This window comes from Lobosporangium transversale (assembly GCF_002105155.1).
Source record: "Lobosporangium transversale strain NRRL 3116 chromosome Unknown BCR41scaffold_14, whole genome shotgun sequence".
Taxonomy (NCBI): Eukaryota; Fungi; Mortierellomycota; class Mortierellomycetes; order Mortierellales; family Mortierellaceae; genus Lobosporangium; species Lobosporangium transversale.
Genome location: NW_019028992.1, coordinates 394,410 through 412,543, shown reverse-complemented (window position 1 = coordinate 412,543; position 18,134 = coordinate 394,410). Strand labels below are relative to the sequence as shown.

The 18,134-nt window shown below is 39.8% G+C and overlaps 5 protein-coding genes across 5 annotated transcripts; 1 reads left to right on the top strand and 4 right to left on the bottom strand.

Annotated features, from left to right (window-relative positions):
• Positions 1 to 408: 408 nt before the first annotated feature.
• Positions 409 to 2,083, bottom strand: BCR41DRAFT_40406 (serine/threonine-protein kinase PRKX-like protein). The gene is made up of 4 exons (XM_022029363.1): positions 1,669 to 2,083; positions 1,307 to 1,570; positions 878 to 1,151; positions 409 to 731 (listed from the first exon to the last, which is right to left on the bottom strand). Exons 1-4 carry the CDS (start codon positions 1,947 to 1,949, stop codon positions 531 to 533), a joined length of 1,020 nt encoding a protein of 339 aa, XP_021882349.1. The 5' UTR covers positions 1,950 to 2,083; the 3' UTR covers positions 409 to 530.
• Positions 2,084 to 3,684, bottom strand: BCR41DRAFT_40405 (hypothetical protein). Its single transcript, XM_022029362.1, has 2 exons — positions 3,236 to 3,684; positions 2,084 to 2,222 (listed from the first exon to the last, which is right to left on the bottom strand). Exons 1-2 carry the CDS (start codon positions 3,540 to 3,542, stop codon positions 2,218 to 2,220), a joined length of 312 nt encoding a protein of 103 aa, XP_021882348.1. The 5' UTR covers positions 3,543 to 3,684; the 3' UTR covers positions 2,084 to 2,217.
• A 4,773-nt stretch (positions 3,685 to 8,457) lies between these two features.
• BCR41DRAFT_385805 (hypothetical protein) lies at positions 8,458 to 11,084 on the bottom strand. Its single transcript, XM_022027716.1, has 3 exons — positions 10,406 to 11,084; positions 10,256 to 10,288; positions 8,458 to 10,139 (listed from the first exon to the last, which is right to left on the bottom strand). Exons 1-3 carry the CDS (start codon positions 10,749 to 10,751, stop codon positions 8,629 to 8,631), a joined length of 1,890 nt encoding a protein of 629 aa, XP_021882347.1. The 5' UTR covers positions 10,752 to 11,084; the 3' UTR covers positions 8,458 to 8,628.
• Positions 11,085 to 11,990: 906 nt separating this feature from the next.
• Positions 11,991 to 14,332, bottom strand: BCR41DRAFT_351692 (t-SNARE). The gene is made up of 7 exons (XM_022023838.1): positions 13,820 to 14,332; positions 13,550 to 13,733; positions 13,260 to 13,430; positions 13,092 to 13,165; positions 12,897 to 12,992; positions 12,564 to 12,791; positions 11,991 to 12,453 (listed from the first exon to the last, which is right to left on the bottom strand). The coding sequence occupies exons 1-7, from the start codon at positions 13,868 to 13,870 to the stop codon at positions 12,439 to 12,441; spliced, it is 819 nt and encodes a 272-aa protein (XP_021882346.1). The 5' UTR covers positions 13,871 to 14,332; the 3' UTR covers positions 11,991 to 12,438.
• A 2,385-nt stretch (positions 14,333 to 16,717) lies between these two features.
• BCR41DRAFT_377483 (WD40-repeat-containing domain protein) lies at positions 16,718 to 18,035 on the top strand (the record flags this gene model as incomplete). Its single annotated transcript, XM_022027109.1, has 2 exons — positions 16,718 to 17,811; positions 17,966 to 18,035. The coding sequence occupies 2 exons, from the start codon at positions 16,718 to 16,720 to the stop codon at positions 18,033 to 18,035; spliced, it is 1,164 nt and encodes a 387-aa protein (XP_021882345.1).
• Between the last annotated feature and the right edge of the window lie 99 nt (positions 18,036 to 18,134).

Here is an 18,134-nt window from a genome sequence, read left to right as displayed (position 1 = left end):
CATTCCCCTTTATGTCTTTTGGGGCCAGGTCCTTGGAACAAATCGACAGGGCTTGATCGAATAAAGGTCGAAGTCAACGCTGTGTCTCGATCGAATCCCGACTCTGGTACGCTATCCCATGGGCCTATCCTTTGATCATCTTGGTATGAAGCAGATGAATTGCTCACACCCGTCATACTCTCATCATCCGCCTCCATTCGCGATCTCTTGCTATGGCTTCGTCCAGAAAATGGACTAGCATAACCTTGATCGAAAGAAGACTGATTATGATTCGGGTGCTGGTCCATATGAGAATGGAATGACTGCTGCTGCTGCTGCTGTTGTTGTTGTTGTTGTTGTTGTTGTTGCTGTAAGTTAAAATGCTTTTCTTGTTGATGATAATTGTGAGGACATTGATGATGTTGATATTGAGATTGCTGCTCTTGTGCTTCAAAAGACTGAAATGCCTGCTCTGATGACGTTGGCTGACTATCGGGAGAATGGTATTGATGAGGTATGCTGCTTTGGTTGCTAATCTTTCCGGCATCATATCAAAAGTTGGCAAACAGTGACCGGTAGGGGTCGCCATCGGCCGTATCTTCGTCTGTCACCTCGGGATACTTTTCAAAATTGCCTGTATCGCCAGGATGAACAAATGGTGGCTCAATAGGTGCTTTCACAGTCCTGTTTAACAGACCTTGCCAGTCGACTCCACGGAACCACTTATGATTCCTGATATCATTTGATCCATCCTAAAAGAATAAAATCGTAATCATTAAACAGAAAATAAGATAAAGAATTAGAAACAAAATGAAACCGAGTCGTGACAAATGGAATCGAGAGAACAAAAAGCCAATAAAAAAAAAAATAAAAAAAATAAAAAAACCTTTAGATTTACCTTCAAGTTGCCTAGTCGTCTTGTCCGGTCTGCAGTGAGAAGTCTCTTGATCAAGTCCTTTGCCTGGGGGTCAATATGTGAAGGGAAGTAGATGCGGCCTGCCAGGATCTTTTCATAGATACCAAATGGATTGTCATCAAAGAATGGTGGATATCCTGCTAACATCTCAAAGATCAAAATGCCTAATGCCCACCAGTCTACAGGCTTTCCATGTCCTTTTGATTGAATAATTTCAGGCGCCAAGTACTCTGGTGTTCCACACAGTGTCCATGTTCTAAACCACGCAAAAAAAGAATCAAAATTGAGATGAGAAACAAAATAGTAATTGAAAAAGATGAAAAAGTATTAAAAAAAAAAAAAAAAAAAAAAAAAAAAGGCGGTGGAGGCAATGTACTTGCCGTTAAAAAACGGTTTAAAACAATTACGTACCTGTCTTCAACTCTCTTTGCAAATCCAAAGTCTGTAATTTTGATGTGCCCTTTGGAATCAAGAAGAAGATTTTCCGGCTTCAAGTCACGATAGATGATATCCCTTGAATGTAGATACTCGATTGCAAGAACAATTTCGGCTGCATAGAAGCGCGTCATGTCGTTTGTAAACCTTCCGGCCTTCCGCAGATGTGAAAAAAGCTCTCCTCCAATGACATACTCGAGCAACATATAGAGGTTCCGGTCGTCTTGGAAGGTAGTAAATCTAACATACGGTATAGAAACAGACTCGGATTAGTGTCTGAAGCAGCAGACAAGACCATTCATAACCATTAAAATAAAATTGGCTTTTTTTTCACTCACAGATTGACAATAAATGGAAAATCAACTTGGGAAAGGATTTGCTTTTCGGAGTTGATATGCTCGACCTGTTTAAGCCGTACAACCTCGGTTTTTTTAAGTACTTTCATTGCATAATATGAAGGTTCACGGCGGAACTTTGTCAAATAGACACGTCCGAACGTTCCCGTACCTAAATCATTAGAAAAAAGAAACAAAAAGCATGAGCTTCTTCCTGAAAATAAAGACACTATCCTTCTCAGACCGAGCTGACTGTGATAGTGCAGTCGATCATGACAATGCATAAAAAAGTTCAATATCACATTGGTATTTCAAGCTCACAAATACACACACCCTCTCCATCCCCCTCTCTTTGCACTGTACTAACATCGTTTCACCCTCGTATCCCCACAAGTCATGAGAAAAAGTAGAATAGCCTTCAGTGTTTATATGTCTGCCAAACGCTGTTTTTAAGGTTTTGGATATTGTTGATAATGACGGGATTTGTCTCTCATCCATCAATTCTGTGTCTCCGCTCCTGGAATTGTAACAAACAACAGATGGCGATAGAATCTAGTCTGAAAAACATTCCATGTTGAAGAGGAAAAAAAAAAAAAAAAAAAAGAGGAGGCAAAGGGATGCCATCATAGTGTTGGTAATGGGTTTGTGTATCCATGGTTGTCGATCCTTTATCAGTGGGCGGTTATATGTCACAGCGCAGCGGGGGGGAGGTCAGAAGAGAGGCGACACAATTTCAATTGTTTAGAGGCGAAACGCCTCTTGCTCACAACGCGTCATCGTCATTAAAAATAAAAGCAAGTTGTGGTGTATCTCTCCTGAGATATCCCTGTCTATTTGACTCCATTTGACTCCATTTGTGTCCCCTCTTTTTCTTCTTTTTCTTTCTTATTATTTGCTGTACTGAGTAAAGGATCTAGACGCCAGATGAGCAACAGAGTAGCTGCCGTAAAGAGACTCTCCCACATAGAACTCTGTGACGAGGACTGCAGGAGGAGAAATATTACGATAAAAAACCACTGTTGCTGCATCCATGACATGCCATGACATGTCTCCTTCCCCTATCCATTGGTGTGGATACGTTGTTGGCTCTAAATATTTGCTCACTTTGCAGATGCTCACTGACTTGCTCTGCACGGCTCTCATTTCTGGCTCTCTCTTTTATATTTTCTGTCCCAATTTTTTTTCTTTTTTTCTAGGTGCAAATATGCTCACTTGCCCCAACCACACATGTATTCGATGAGAGTAACTCTTTTTTTTTTTTTTTTTTTTTTTTTTGTTGGCCGTCAAAACTCTACTTCCTTAATGAGATGATGCCTGTTGTCTGCTGTCGTCTGCTGTCGTTTTGTTATTGCTATTGTTATTGTTGCTGTTGCTGCTATTGTTATAGTTATTGTTACTTCTGTCACTGCTATTGTTATTGTTGCTAGTTTTTTTTTTTTTTTTTTTTTTTTTCTGCTTTGAATAACTGTTGGATTACATGATATTAAGAGGGAGGGGAGCACATTTCCTTCCAACACCACTTTTACTGATCCTCCTGGCTAAACAAACACCCAAAAACCAAAAATCTTACCAAGCGTTTCAAGAAGCTCAAAGTCAGCAAGGCCATATTGTGGTCTTGCCTGATAACATGAACTAGGGGTTGGAATGACGAGCTGTCCTTGAGAGGTATAGTAAGGTTGGTTGCCCTCATTTGGAGCTGGATCATGTGGATGAGTACTTGTTTGTGCAAGCTCCATTTGTTGTTTGTACTGGAGTTCATATTTCTCTTGAAGCTTGCGTTGATGTTCCTGGTATTGCTCGTTGCGCAATGCATTCTGGTCAGGTGGACTCATCATGGCCATTCCACCCGGCTCGAAGTTGCCGTGTCCGTTGCTCATTATTATGTTATAATATTATATTATTACGCTATTCGTTTTTCTTTTTTTCTTTTCTGTAAAATGGTTTCAGTAATTGTCTAGTGGATGATTGATTTTTTTTGCTGGTCCTGTATTCAAGTCCCTTGCTATATTTCTTTATATTCTGTAAAAGGAAAAAAAAAAAAAAAAAAAAAAAAAAAAAAAGTAATTGGCGGCAGTGTAAGAGTGATGGTGAGAAGCGAGTTTTTTGTTTTGTTTTGTTTTGTTTGTTTGATGCCTTTGAGTGAACGAGTAAGGGGAGGGGGACAGGAGAAAAAGAAAAATAGTCCTTTGGAAGTTGATTATTGAAGCAATCAGTGGGAGAGGTGGTTTATTTTAATTATTATAATTGGATAACAACTGTAGAAGAAGAGAGAAGAGGAGACGGAGCAATTGAAAGACAAATAGAGAGACAGCAACAGGAGAAGAAGGGAAAGGGAAAGAGGGAAAAGAGAAACAGGGAAAGGGAAAAAGGAAAGGAAGGAAGGAGGGGGGGGAGGGGTAGAGTAGGATGAAATGGGTGGATTGAATGAAGGGAAGAAGGGAAGAGAAGAAGGGAAGAAGAGGAAATTGTCTGAAGTGGAGCGTCAAAGAGAAGGAGAGGATGTGAAAAGGAAAAAAAAATAAAGTGATAATTTTGACCGAGAAACAGAAGCAATCAAATAGACGGAAGATGTCTGTGTGTGTGAATGAGATTTCTCACTCATGAAAACACACAGGCACGAGTTCAGGCACACAAAAACAGAGACACAGACACAGAAACACACTTGATACAGGTCAAAGAAAGGATTTTAAGAAAAAAAGCATGTGTGATCTTTGTTTGTTTGTTTCTCTTCTTCCCCAAAGGTATCGAATGAAGCCATGGGAGAAAAAATAAATAAATAAATAAAAAATTAAAAGACGATCGTGATGGATGCTTTCTACTTTGTACTCATGTACTCATGAATTTTTTTTTTTTTTTTTTTTTTTTTTTTAAAAAAAAAAAAAAAAAAAAGGTATGAAAATGAATGGAATGAATTAATCACCTTTGAATGCTTTGAAGGTTTGAAAATGAATCAAAATGCAATGGCGTATAATGCAATTGGAAATGCTAACAAATATGAATGTAAGATGGCGATGGTGAGAGAGAGAGAGAGAGAGAATGAATGACAAGTATAAGAAAAAGAGAAAGGAAGCGAGTGAGAGAAGAGAGAGAGAGAGAGAGAGAGAGAGAGAGAGAGAGAGAGAGTAGGAGAGAGGAGAAGGGAAGGGAAGGGAAGGGAAGGAAAGGAAAGGAAAGAGGTGAGTGAGAAAGGAAGAAATGATGAAGAAAGAAGAAAAGTGATTCCAACTCAATCAATCAAAAAGTCTGAAAAAGAAAAAAAGGTCGTGGCGAATAGAAAAGTGACGACCCCCTTCTTCTGTCGATTAGACTAGAAGAAAAAAAAAAAAAAAAAAAAAAAGATAGATCAGTCTTGATTCTTTTTTTTCTTCTTCTTTTCATTTCGTTCCATTCGCTCGCTCATTCTTTCCTTTCCTTCCTTTCCTTCCTCCTTCTTTCCATCCTTCATTGAATCATGACCGATAGTTTCTCTTTAGAATAAATATAAAAAAGAAAAAAGAACAAAGAGACAAAGAGACAAAGAGAGTTTAAAAGAGGGAAGATCAATCTTTGAAACCTCTTAAATAGGCCTTTATACTGCCATGCCATGTTTAGAGATGAATGAATGCACGAGCTTGTTTGGTCCAGAATACATTGACCATTGTTTATTAATATTTCCGTGTGAACAAGTATGCAACCTGCCTTGGAAAAAATAAAAAATAAAAAATAAAAAATAAAAAATAAAATAAAAAATAAAAAAAAATTAAAAATAAAAAATAGAAAGAACAAAGAAAGAGATGGCGAAAGAACACAGAGATTGTCGCATGAGAAGGGGGGAAAGATGATTCCGTTTTTAATTGTTATTAATAATGAAAACAATGGGAATTATTCATTTTACACCACTTTTTCGCCTTTTTAAAATAAAGATGGCGCATGCACATTTGCGTGTGCAAAGGGACAATGAACACATCGTTGGGGAAAAAAGGAACAAGGCAAAAATAAATAAATAAGCTTATAATTGTTATGGCCCACAACAGAACATGCGCTTGAAAAGAGATTGAGAGGATGAACATGCTTGATCTGTGTCACGCAAAAGGTATTGTCCTCAATTGAAAATTATAAGGACATTTGTACATGTATAAATATGAATCTCTGTTGATATTGATTGCAAATGGACCATGCACATGCCACATGCAAATGCATGTATCCGATACCTCCTGAACTCATTCTCACACTCTCCCTGTCTATTTTATCGTCATCATCTCCATCCATCGATGAAAAGAAGATTGGAAAAAAAATAAAATCTTACACTTTTCTCCCTTTTACAATCTTCTATCCACCTTGTCAAACACAAAAAGAAAAACAAAGAGCCAACAACCATAGTTTATAACAACATTTCACCCAAAAAATCACAAATAAAAAAAAAAAAATTGTGAACAATTGTCTATACAAGCATTTTGTTCAAGACGAAAGGAAAAAAAAAAAAAAAAAAAAAAAACATGTCGGAGAATGAGAGAGAGATTGAAAAGTTACAAAAGAGCAAAAAAGAAAGAGAAAAAAAGTCCCTGGCTCAAGCATTTCCAATGACACAAATGACGCGACGTGTCACAAAGCCATGTTGAGCACAAGGATGTAAGGAAAGAAAGAAACGAACATTAAAACAGAGCATGTTACAAATAAATAAACAAAAAAGAAGAAAAAAAAAAAATAGGAATGCACTCTTGTCTTTGTCGTCCCCATTCGTGCAGGTACAAGAAACAGCAAAAAGAAGAAGGATGAACATCTTCCAAATGTACTTTCGTGAACAAATGACAAAGCACGAACCATCTTCAGAAACCTGTAGTCGTAGTCATTTTTTTACCCCTTTTTTCCTCAGAGCATGAAACAATAAAAAACCTCGAAATAAAATTTTTAATATTCAATTCATGAACCTTTTTCCATATCCCCATATCCTGCCGAGAACACATCTTAAGGCAGTCCAGGCCAAGAAAGCAAAAAGCGACACAAATGAATGAATAAAGCTTGAAAGAGAGAAAATATAAAATATAAAAGAACGCTAAAATGCTTTATTCGTTTCTATCTATTTCTCTTTCCGCATTAATTACTTCATTCTTTGTATCCAATCATTGCGTTGTGTACGCCTCTTTCATCTCCGCCTTCTTCCAGAGTAAGCTTATTCTTTTTTTTTTTTTTTTATATCCTTTTATATTTATATATTTTTATACAAATATTCATGTCTATGAATTAATTGACCTGCTACGCGTCAATGCAATGGAAAGTCATCATGCTGATACACATTTTACCACTGTATCCTCAGCATTTTTTTGCCGTTACTGATTCGAATCAGCGTCTGCATCTGACCGGCTCATCTCTCCGTTATGCATCCCATGTGATTGTGACATTTGATCTTTAAGCATCATTATTCCAGCCCCAACCATTATAAACTATGATGGGTTCATTCACCATGATAAAATCACACGACCCAACAACAGCAACAGTAACAGCAGCTTCCATTCAGCTTCTCCTTCTCTAACGTCTCATTAAGCACACTAACGTCATCGGGACCACCATCACCACAAGTAACGAATGTGCCGTTGGACAATGGACAATACAAACGAGGCATCTGAGTGTAGAACGGCTCGAAGGCTTTTCAAATCTTAACACTTACCCCATTTATCTCTTCGATCGCCGCCAAGGTGGCAACAATTGGCTTTCATGTACAGGTTCGGGCACGTTACTCAACTGAGTGTCTCCAAACTTCGTCTTCATAATCGGCAAGGCCGAGTCCATTATTCTTTGATCCTATACATCGGCTGTTGTAATAAAACAAGTGATTCTACCATCTCTCTCCTCTTCATTTCTTTCTCTCACTCCTGCCGCTTTGGGAACGATGTCAAAGCGGTATCAAGGTTATACTTAAAATCCTTTGATGAAGCATCATATACTTTGGTAGTGGTGTTCCTGCAGAGGCTCGTGAGTTTTGACTGGCCTGGAGGCTTGCAATACTTGCGACCACAGCTCCCCGAGGTCCTACTAAGAGGAAGGGCGGCGGCACCGAGAATGATAGAAATATAGGTAGCGGCGCCAGTAATAAAGGCAAAAAAAAAAAAAAAAAAAAAAAAAGCAAAGCATGGACAGTAACAACAAACACAATGAGGGCTCATCCGGTGTGATGGGTAAAAGGGTCCGTGCGTTCATACAACTGCCCCTAATCAACATGGGCGCGTCGTCTGCATCTCTGACTGCGCCACCGATACCCGTTCTTGCCTCTAAAACCATCGTTCACACGCGCCTACAGTTTGATCAAACACTTTCCCGCTCGACCCTTTTGGTTGACGTTATTTAATGCTGCCTGGCCCACAACCACAAGATCTACTCCAACACGTCCCTCATTTTATGGGACTGATCCCAATCACCTACGTTGGCTTCAAAGTCTCAACTAGCACATTGATGACCAATGCTACAGCACGGTTCGAATCCAAAGATGGGTCCAACTTTCAGCAAAATATCAGCGACGGAAAGGATACCATAGTATGTTTTTGAGGTAATTTTAGGGTCAAGAAGAAAGCAAGTAGATACCAGGATCAAGAGATAAACGACCAAGGATTTTCGAAAGTTGAAAGTATCCAGTCCTACCAATGTAACCTAGTAATAACAACAATTATGAGATTATTGATCATCTTTAATGGATCAATAAAACTTTTGCCTTCCATTCCTTGCATGGATTCTTAAAAAAAAAAAAAAAAAAAAAAAAAAAAAAAAAAGCAAACATTCGAAAACTACAATGACAGGTCCATTAATTAAGTTTAGCATCTTCGCATGGCAAAGATAAATATTTGGTTTTGAATGTTATTAGAGTGAAATATACTACTAAATGATAGATGAGTAAAAAATAAAAAACACCCCGGGAAAAGGTGAAAGAATAAAATAGAAATACTAATTACAACGGTGACTCCTCCTCTTCTTTTCTAAGAAGCTGTTGGGATTTTACACCTTGAAGTACCACTTCTTGTAGTCCAAGAAGATGGCCAGCAGAACATGGAGGAATGTAAAGCCCAATGAAAAGAGTAAAGAACCCCAGCCACCAATCTCGGCTTTGCCCCAAGTGACTGAAAAGATGTAAGTAAAGAAATCCGATTTTTCACCGGTCTCGGGATCTGCAGGTCCTGCACGTACGAGATAGCAAGTGCCTTGAACAAGTTCTGAGCACATATACAAAAGAATGGCATTACGACCCATGCTTCCCAAGACCAACAAGATACCCTTACGGAACCAATGACGGAAGAAGTGATCCACTTTGAAGTATACATTCAATGCACTTGAATAATTAGACCTGAGAGGTGCCGAGCCAGAGGCTGCAGCTTCAGCATCCTGAGGACGATGGTGATAATGACGCGAGAGCTGGTTATTAGATCGGTAAGTCAACTGATGTTCCAAGTGCAGCTTACGCAGCTGCTTCGTCTTTGGCTGGGCATCAAACTTGAAGAACAAGATGGCGAGCATTGTCTGAGAGATGCCTGAGGTTACGACTGCAAATGTTGCGGTCCAGCTTGGCTTGGATAATGGGATACCCAAACTGACGAGCCAGCCAACAAACATCCAAAGGATACCCCACCAGAACCATTGGCTCAAATGTTCGGAATAGATCCTTGTCACGATCTCCTGCTCCAAAACCTCCTCCAAAAGATACTGCTCGTGCTCCTCTGAATGGCTGAGCGCTTCATGGCGCGCCTTAAAAACATTATTCACTTCTTTGACTTGAGCATTAAGCGCCACGACGGTGCATCCAATAAACCATCCGAGCCATACATTAAGGATTGATGTTAATGTCGACAGAGCTCCTTCAGGATCAAAGGCCAAGTGACGGTACGTATGAGCCTTGCCAAAGATCCTAAGGTCAAAGTAAGCCTGAGCACTGCATTCCGGGACCTCTACCATACCCTTCTCAGGGCAACCCTCGACCTGGACACTATACGTACAGATGAGCCAGATGACCAAGCAAGCAATAGGCAAGTAGTAAGGCAAGGTTACTCTTACAAACCAGGGCCATGCACCGTGATCGTCCTCTCCTGTGGTAGGTGCAGCAGGGGTAGTAGAAGCGTTATTAGCAGCAGTCTCTTCCAGTTCACGCTTCGAATCTGCTTCATGGATTTGTGGACGTGCAGGCTGGGATAAGGATGGGAAGAGATATGAAACTGAGAGAGGCTTTTCGGGTTGACGACCGCGCCAAAGGACAAGAACGTGCATCCAAGCGACGATCAGGTAACAGAATCCAATACGGTTCAGCACATTGGGCCAGCGAAACTGGTTAGCAGGAGCACTCAGAATGACGAGACCATAGAGGTTAAGAATAACGCCAAGACCCCAAATGATGAGTGAACGTTTGAACACGCGAATAGCGTGGCGTATGTAAACACTATTGGGCGAATTGGGTGCTGCCCTGATTGACAGAGGCATCGTACAACCAGTGATAAACAAAAAACTGGGAAAGACCGTGTCTAATGATTTTGTACGGATGGAGATTATAAGAATAAAAAAAAAAAGTTAAATTTGGTGCCTCCGTCCAATCTTCATCATCATGTCATCACATGTCATCGGTATTACAATTCCGTACCTGCAATAGATAATCCAATCCACTCAGGATGCGCTATGCGACAGCAAAATAGACAAGTGAGGAGGAAAGAAAAAAAAAAAAAAAAAAAAAAAATGAATATACTATAATAGTACACAGGCCTGTACAATCTTCAAAATAGTATTCCCTTACAAAGGATTGGGAAAACCACAGGTCCATTTTGAGCGTTAACTGTAATCATGATAAAGATGGCAAGACCACGCAGTAAATCCAAGGAGAGCAGACGGTTCGATGAGAGTGCCAGACGTCGCCTGGCACCGCCTGTATGATTAGCAGCAGGAGATGAAGTCGTCATGGACTCGACAGGCACAGTAGTTCCTGCATTAGTGATGGTGGCAAAACCATCTATCTCCTTCGGATGTTCCACATGGTTCTCACTAGATGGGAGCGCAGGGGACTGTGTTGAGGCTTTGGACAGGTCTTGAACTTCTTCGGTCGTACTGGCATTGGTGCCGACCTGGTGTGAAGGGTGTGACATCGCGTAGGATAAGAGCGCTTTAACAGCGCAAGTGCTTTACAGCTATTGTAAGAGATGAAGGGGAGGAATAGGGAAGAAAAAAAGGGAGTGCAAGTAGCAGCGAGCAAGTAAGCCTTGATCTATAAGGATGGTCTGTTGGAAGAACAATGAGAAGACGGACAAAGAAAGAAAGAGAAGAAAAAGAAGAAATGGGAAGAGGAATTACAATATATCTTTATGTCCTCCTATTTTATGCACCATCATGCATTGAAGACTAAAAAAAATCTTGTCTCCTTGGCTTAGTTGATATCGGGACCCTGGATGAAATGTCACCGATGGATGCACAAATGCCTGAGAAAAAAAAAAAAAAAAAAAAAAAGAAAAGGAGCAATAGTGTAAATCGTTCTAAACCACAACCCAGTGTAAAAAGTCAAACGGCGCTTAGTGTTTGGATGTGTTTTTTGACATGCAAGATAAATCATAATCGAGCGAATCGATGAAGAGAGATTTCTCTTGTGTGTCACTATCAATGAATATCCTATGCCGTGTTACATAAAAAAAAAGCTCTGTGTGTACTTTGTCGGCAGACGAAATAACTATAGAGTCGGATATCGGCAGAATGAGAGTATAAGGAATGCACACGATCAATATAATGGAGTTATGGGATTTGAGCTTTATGAGTTGAATAGGATGGGCAGGACAAACAAGATGGATGGGGTCGTGAAGATCGTTGACCTGGTTACTTTTTTTTTTTCTTCGCTAGTGTTATCAAACAACTTAGATTACGCTTCTAACCTTTAACTTTAATCGTGTAAGTTATCCACATATATGTGTACCATAACATGTGTACTTTAAAATACAGTTTAAAGGGGCGATGAAGATCTGCTCCCACTAAAAATTATTGTCTTTTCTCATTCGCTCTGTATTACATTTTTTTGAATAATGTCGAATATGCTGAAAGTCAATTATTTTGCCTCTTCCAAGGTCACCACGAGTGAGTGGTGAAATGTTAGCCGCTTTGATTAAGATGTGCCAAACGATACGGATGATATGCATAACAATACTTTTTTTACATGCACTTGTTTATTTTGTTCAAGAAACTCTGCCATAAAAAAACCCTGTACCAGTCAGAACACATAGACAACAACTTTGTCAGTTTTGGATTGGGCGTACAATCGATCCCACATCCATCATCCTGTCTCATGCTTTTATTTATTTGGGTACAAGAACATGGATGTCAAATCACAAAAAATTCTCAGCGTATGACTTGAAATGTCTCCGAACAAAATCCTGTCCTTCAATTTCTTCACATCATCCCATTGCGCCCGTGCTAATCTTGCCAGTCCAGCTAGTCCACGGTCTACAGAAAGGAATGAATTCTGTGCATGAATATGCTTTTACATGCAGCCTATAGAAACCTTTATCATCCATTCATCATGCTTTTTTCCCCTTCCTTCTCGACTGTTTTGGACACAAAGAACATTGGAGGCACAATCAGAACTATCTCTTATTTCCTCTTCTCCCTATTTGCTGCTTTTATTATTGTGGTCAAGTAAGCAAAAATGACAAGATATTCACAAACACTCTTTTAACAGTGGTTGATTTACGCCACACCAACACCCAATGAAATAATTAGAACAAGTACTAAAAATAATATTATTGCATGACCCTCACACGACCTGCGATACCTGTGGAGATGGCGGCGGTCTTAGATTGTCTTAGTCTAGAGAACACGCGAAGAAATAAAATATATGAGTATATCAACTAAGATTCATTAATGCAACCACCGTTTCGACTATATCAATCATTTCAGGGATGTAGTGAAAAACTTACCACCTTCAACACGATAATTACAATGATAATTAAAAGAACAATACTGATAATCAAACAGATCCATTTCTTTTTTCTGGCACTACGAGCACTGCTAATAGCATTATCTACTTGTTGATTGCCTGATTGCAAAGAGGTATTTGCCTGCTGCGTATTTTGCTCGATTGTTTCCATGACAACGCCTTGATCGGTCACCAAGGTTTCCATATCAATGAACAGTTGTTGCAATTCCTAGTCAAGAAAAGCGAGATACAGAAGGATTCGTTTTTCGTCGATTAATAACAAAGGTTTCATATCATATATAATTAACATATTCCCCTGCCTTGATAAACCTACAAGAATGGTCTTTTCAATCTTCTTGATATCATCATGGCGACTTTGCACCTCACGAAGGGCTCTGTTGGCGTCCCCATATCGAGTGCTTTGAAGAACCTAGATCAGGAAAAGGGTTTTTTTAAGGAAACTATAAGGTTAGAAGCTCTTTAATACACAGTAATAAGTTTAAAAAATACCCAATCATGTCTACCCTACCGATTGAGCAAATATTTGTTGATTATCGCTTTCCATGGCCTGTGCGATCTCCTGAGGAGTAGCGTCTGGCTTGACTATTTTTGAAGGAAAGGATGTGTATAACAATGTGTCAAATTGGAGTTTTAAAGTGCACGGATTAACAGCTAGTAAAGTCTCTGTCAAACTTACCAATTTTGTATTGTCTTTCCATGCGACCCTGGTACTTCCTTCGAGCCTCGCTTTCGGCTGTCTGATATTGACGAAGGGTCTTCAAAAACTTTTCTTTCAAAGCTGCAGCCTGAGTCCTGCGGATCTGAATATCAGGGGAGCTGGCAAGACGAAGGTTGGCGAGTTCAATATCTAGACATACATATAAAAAATTAAAAAGTTAAAAATTGTGCCCTTGATGAACTAATTACAATACATTTTTCAATAGTCTCCATAGTCTATAGTTCCTCCCAGTATGAAAAATTTCGTACCCTTGATCCTCTTCTTGATGCGGTTGGAAAGTTGGGTCGTATCTGCGGTGATGCCTTCCAGTTGACGAGAAGTGCGTACGTTTTGGTCCTCTGTCGACACACTGTTAAGCGAAATTTCATGTAATTCCTCTATTTGGGTGATGTTCTGTTCGAGCCTAGAAATGTCATTTTGGATTGAAGTCACCTGTAAAATAATAAAAGGAAAAGTCTGTTAATCCTTTGATCTTCTTTTTCAGATCTACTTATCAAACTGTTTCATTGCTACTTTACCTCACTAAAAAAGGCATTCATATCGCCAGATGTTGAGGAAAGGGTACCCATCTCAATTCGAGTGGGAGGTGGATATTGATGTTGTGGCTGCTGTTGCTGATACTGGGCTTGTTGTTGCTGAGCGAATTGCTGCTGCTGACCATACTGATTCTGCTGTCCATACTGATTCTGTTGACCGTACTGTTGCTGACCATGTGGTTGTTGATTGTACTGGCCATACTGCTGTTGTTGGCCGTACTGCTGGCCAAACTGGCTCTGGTTCTGTTGCTGCCTGAACAATAAATAAGAGAATGAAGGAGTACAATGACATCATGGTTAGTTCCACCACTCTTTCCCTTCATTTCACGGCCCGGAAAGCACACGGTGTAATCTAATCAATTTGTGAGCACATGAAATACAAGCACATAAACCTCATTTATCCTTTCTTCATTGATAAGGCGTCATACTGCCATGATTGATAGCGCAGACACTTTCTCCTCAGTAATTAAGAAAGAAGAGGATGGCGTGAGGAAGCCGTGGAAAGTAGGCTATGGTATCGTCTTAAAATAGACTAAATAGAAGACCAAAGAGTTAATTAACTTACCCATAGCCTTGATTGTTATTACCCTGTTGGGCCTAAACATGAGACAAAAGTGGCGTGATTTCATTCACAAAGGTCATTGAAGTCAATTAAATATTCTCATGAAAGCAGCGCAACATTAACAATTATAAATGCAAAACGCACATGAAAGTCTGCAAGTCGATCTCTTCCGCTCATGGTATATTAATGCTGAATCAATGAGAATGTAATTAATGGACGATCAAGGTTTTTTCTGCCTAATTAAGAATTGCCACATTTACAAACAGATATCAGCGAGCCGTTAAGTATTTGAGCAAAATAGCTATAAAGCAAGGAATGCATGCTGATGATATCCAATGCATAAAAAAACATGATAGAGCTTCAATTGCACCTACGTCGCTAAGTAATTGTTAAGAGAAGAGAAGGAGAGAGTGACAAAATGAAGTAAAACAAATAGAATCTCATCAAATACCACTGTGATTTTAATAAAACTAACTTAGTAAAAAGTTAAATTAATAAATAACTAAACCTCATCTTGCCCTACCCTCGTGAAGTTTGGCGCGCTTTGTGGGGTCGACCAATGTCTGTTAAATCCCTGGCATGCCATAACGAGTCCTCTGAATTACCGATAATTGACATGACTTGCTGGCTCTCTCTTTTCATACCTTAGTGATGACTTTCCGTTCACCTTCATACCGCCATACAAACTCAAATGCTTCAATCCTTCCTGTATATCCAGCGGCAGTGTTCGCTCTCGCTCCTTTTGCTTCCAGAGAAGTGAAAGCAAACACCTCAAACATCCTCCATTCGACATTGTCTTCTTCCTACAATGTTAACCATGTTATAGGCTGTTTGCACCCTGTACCTTGGACTGTATCTGTTACCATCATTCCACGTGCCTTGACCTTTGGATCGCTTTTGGTACACCCAGACTTTGTTTATTGTGTTACGAACTAGTTTGTGGGACATTCACATCCTCAATCAGTGAAAAGGAAGAGAAAACAGAACTGTAATCAATGCACACTCTCATTCACGTTAATACCATCCAAGGAGGGGCTCTTATAAAGACCAGGATTGGGAAGAAACGACTATAAATATAAAAGAAACGCGACAACATCACAACACAATCTATCTTAGTATCAGCTAATCAAGAATACTGTTTTCTGCAGAATAGACCAAGGAATAAATGCTCCTTATTCTTTACTCTTCCTTCTCTCATCCTTGAGTCGCCCCAACATAACTCACACCTCAACGCTTCAGGATTACTAGACTCATAAAACAGATGGATGGCTCTTTGGGTGAGCTACAGGCATCCCCCTTATACGTTTCCAAACCCATTGTTTCCGATCACAATACAACTACCATGGTATGCTAAGAGTGTTGAGAGCATGTATGAGAGTAATGGACGATGAAACGAAACTTTTTTTTTTTGCTGTGTTGTTGTTGCTCAAGTTATACCTTTGCCCATAGTATGGTCCATAAAGAATAGCCGCGTATCATGGGTGTGCTATCACTTACACATACCCTTCCCTCCCTAACTTTTCTTTCCCCCCCCCCTCTTCCTTCCCTTCCCAGATCCTCCGTTCCACAACAAGGGCGTCATGAAATGAAAAAGTGTTGATGAATAAAAATGAAAGCGAAGAGTGAATGAATAAAATGATTGAAAAGCTTGGTTGAATTGCTCGGGTCATTCCAGCATCTAATTAAAGACTTTTGTACACCCCTTCTTTTCTCTTTACCTCTCTCCCTCTGTTTCTCTTTTTTTTTTTTTTTTTTTTTTTTTTTTTTTTTTTACTTACTCTTTGTTTTTTGTTTTTTTTTTTTTTTTTTTTTTTTTTCAATTACTCTTTTCGCAAATCTCCTTCATTCTTACATCCTTTCCTTTCTCTTGAGCTTTTTCTTTTTACCAAGTGAACCAAGTTACACTCAGTTCTCTCCTATTTTTTTTTTCTTTTTTCTTTTTTCTCTCCATGAATCCTTTTTCTTCACCTGCAATGACAACAGTCCAGAGAAGAAGGCCCACTGACGCTACCATACAGCTCCAGGCAACTACAAACATCTCTGCCTTCGACATTGGGCAGGAACAGCAGCACCGGCTGGAGGTGTCTTGTGAAGATACATGGTCGGTACAATCCCCAGACGCGCCCTCCCTCACATGTACGCAGACGCACACGGACCATGTAAACAGCTCAACAGATCCAAACATTAACATAAACACAGAGGTACAAGAATTGCCTTCGGATGACCAGACTAAGACTGCAACAGATCTCAGGAACCAATTCTATTCGTTGCTGCTGGACAGTCCACGGATAGACATTCTCTCAAAACTACCATACGAGATGACAATATATATCCTGAAGCTTCTCGACATGGCTACCTTAAGCAGGGTTGCTCTGGTCTCAAAAACTTGGAATCAATTCACAACAGATAATGAGCTCTGGAAAAATATATTCCTTCATCATCAACGCTGGAAGATTAAGTCACTTCCAGTAACTCACACATATCTACCAGATACATCCCAAAACAAAGACACAGCAGAATTATCAGCCACTACTGCTGCACGCGTAAGTCCCGGATTGGATTGGAAACATCTTTGCCATGACCGTAAAATACTGGAAACTCGTTGGCAATCCGTTCCTGCAATGACCAAACTCAGTGGACACGATGACAGTGTTTACTGTATCCAGTTCGATAGCACCAAGATTGTAACAGGATCCAGAGATCGTACAATTAAGTTTTGGGATGCAACAACATTGAAATGTACCGATACTCTCCGTGGCCATTCGCAGTCTGTTCTTTGTTTACAGTTTAACGATAAGATTATGGTTTCAGGATCCTCTGACAATAGCATCATTGTCTGGAACATGGAAACACGTCAACCTATATCAACGCTATATGGTCATGAAGCCGGAGTACTCGATGTATGTTTTGATGAAAAATATATCGTGAGCTGCTCTAAAGACACATCTATCAAGATATGGGACGTTGAAACCAAGGCTTTATTAAGGAGTTTAAGGGGTCATCGCGGTCCTGTAAATGCGATCCAGCTACATAAAGGCCAAGTTGTCTCTGCTTCTGGTGACGGGTTGGTCAAGCTATGGGATGTAGCTACCGGCTCGTGTGTGCGTGATTTTGTTGGGCATGAGCGGGGCTTGGCCTGTGTTCAATTCAATGGCGAAACGATCGTGTCAGGATCAAATGATAGGACGATTCGAATATGGGAAGCTGCAACAGGTAGATGCATAAGAGTTTTATCAGGACATGAAAACTTGGTACGAACATTGCACTTTGATCAGAATAGGGTTGTCAGTGGAAGCTACGACCAAACAGTCAAAGTGTGGGATATGACCACGGGTGAATGTACCTTGGATCTCAATAACGGGCACGTCAGTTGGGTGTTTGACGTTCAATTTTCACCCACCCGCATCATCAGGTAAGCAGAAGCTGATCCTTGTATATGAATTTCTCGGGCTCTAAAGAGGAATAAAAATAAAATATAAATATAAATATAAACCTAACAAATAAACTCGATGTTATCTTTTGTGGGGCTGATTTTTTTATTTTTTTTTTTTTTTTTGCATTCATAGCACGTCTCAAGATCGGAATATTGTCGTTTGGGACTTTGGGGTTGACCTAGACGCCGATCTATTTGCATAACTCACTTTATTTGTGTAGCACATGACTAACAAGGGAACAAATGGTGAAATCCAGGCATAGCAAGTGTTCAAATACATATCGCAGTTACAGTTAAAATAC

Coding starts and splice junctions, on each gene's coding strand:
- BCR41DRAFT_40405 (XM_022029362.1), bottom strand. CDS start 3,542: ATGAGCAACGGACACGGCAACTTCGAGCCGGGTGGAATGGCCATGATG.
- BCR41DRAFT_351692 (XM_022023838.1), bottom strand. CDS start 13,870: ATGGGTACCCTTTCCTCAACATCTGGCGATATGAATGCCTTTTTTAGT. Junction 13,734..13,819: donor TGAATGCCTTTTTTAGTGAG/GTAAAGTAGCAA, acceptor ATTATTTTACAG/GTGACTTCAATCCAAAATGA. Junction 12,993..13,091: donor AACAAATATTTGCTCAATCG/GTAGGGTAGACA, acceptor TTCCTGATCTAG/GTTCTTCAAAGCACTCGATA.
- BCR41DRAFT_40406 (XM_022029363.1), bottom strand. CDS start 1,949: ATGCATTGTCATGATCGACTGCACTATCACAGTCAGCTCGGTCTGAGA. Junction 1,571..1,668: donor TTTCCATTTATTGTCAATCT/GTGAGTGAAAAA, acceptor ACCGTATGTTAG/ATTTACTACCTTCCAAGACG. Junction 732..877: donor GACGACTAGGCAACTTGAAG/GTAAATCTAAAG, acceptor TTATTCTTTTAG/GATGGATCAAATGATATCAG.
- BCR41DRAFT_385805 (XM_022027716.1), bottom strand. CDS start 10,751: ATGTCACACCCTTCACACCAGGTCGGCACCAATGCCAGTACGACCGAA. Junction 10,289..10,405: donor TGTGGTTTTCCCAATCCTTT/GTAAGGGAATAC, acceptor GCTGTCGCATAG/CGCATCCTGAGTGGATTGGA. Junction 10,140..10,255: donor GATTGGATTATCTATTGCAG/GTACGGAATTGT, acceptor CAAAATCATTAG/ACACGGTCTTTCCCAGTTTT.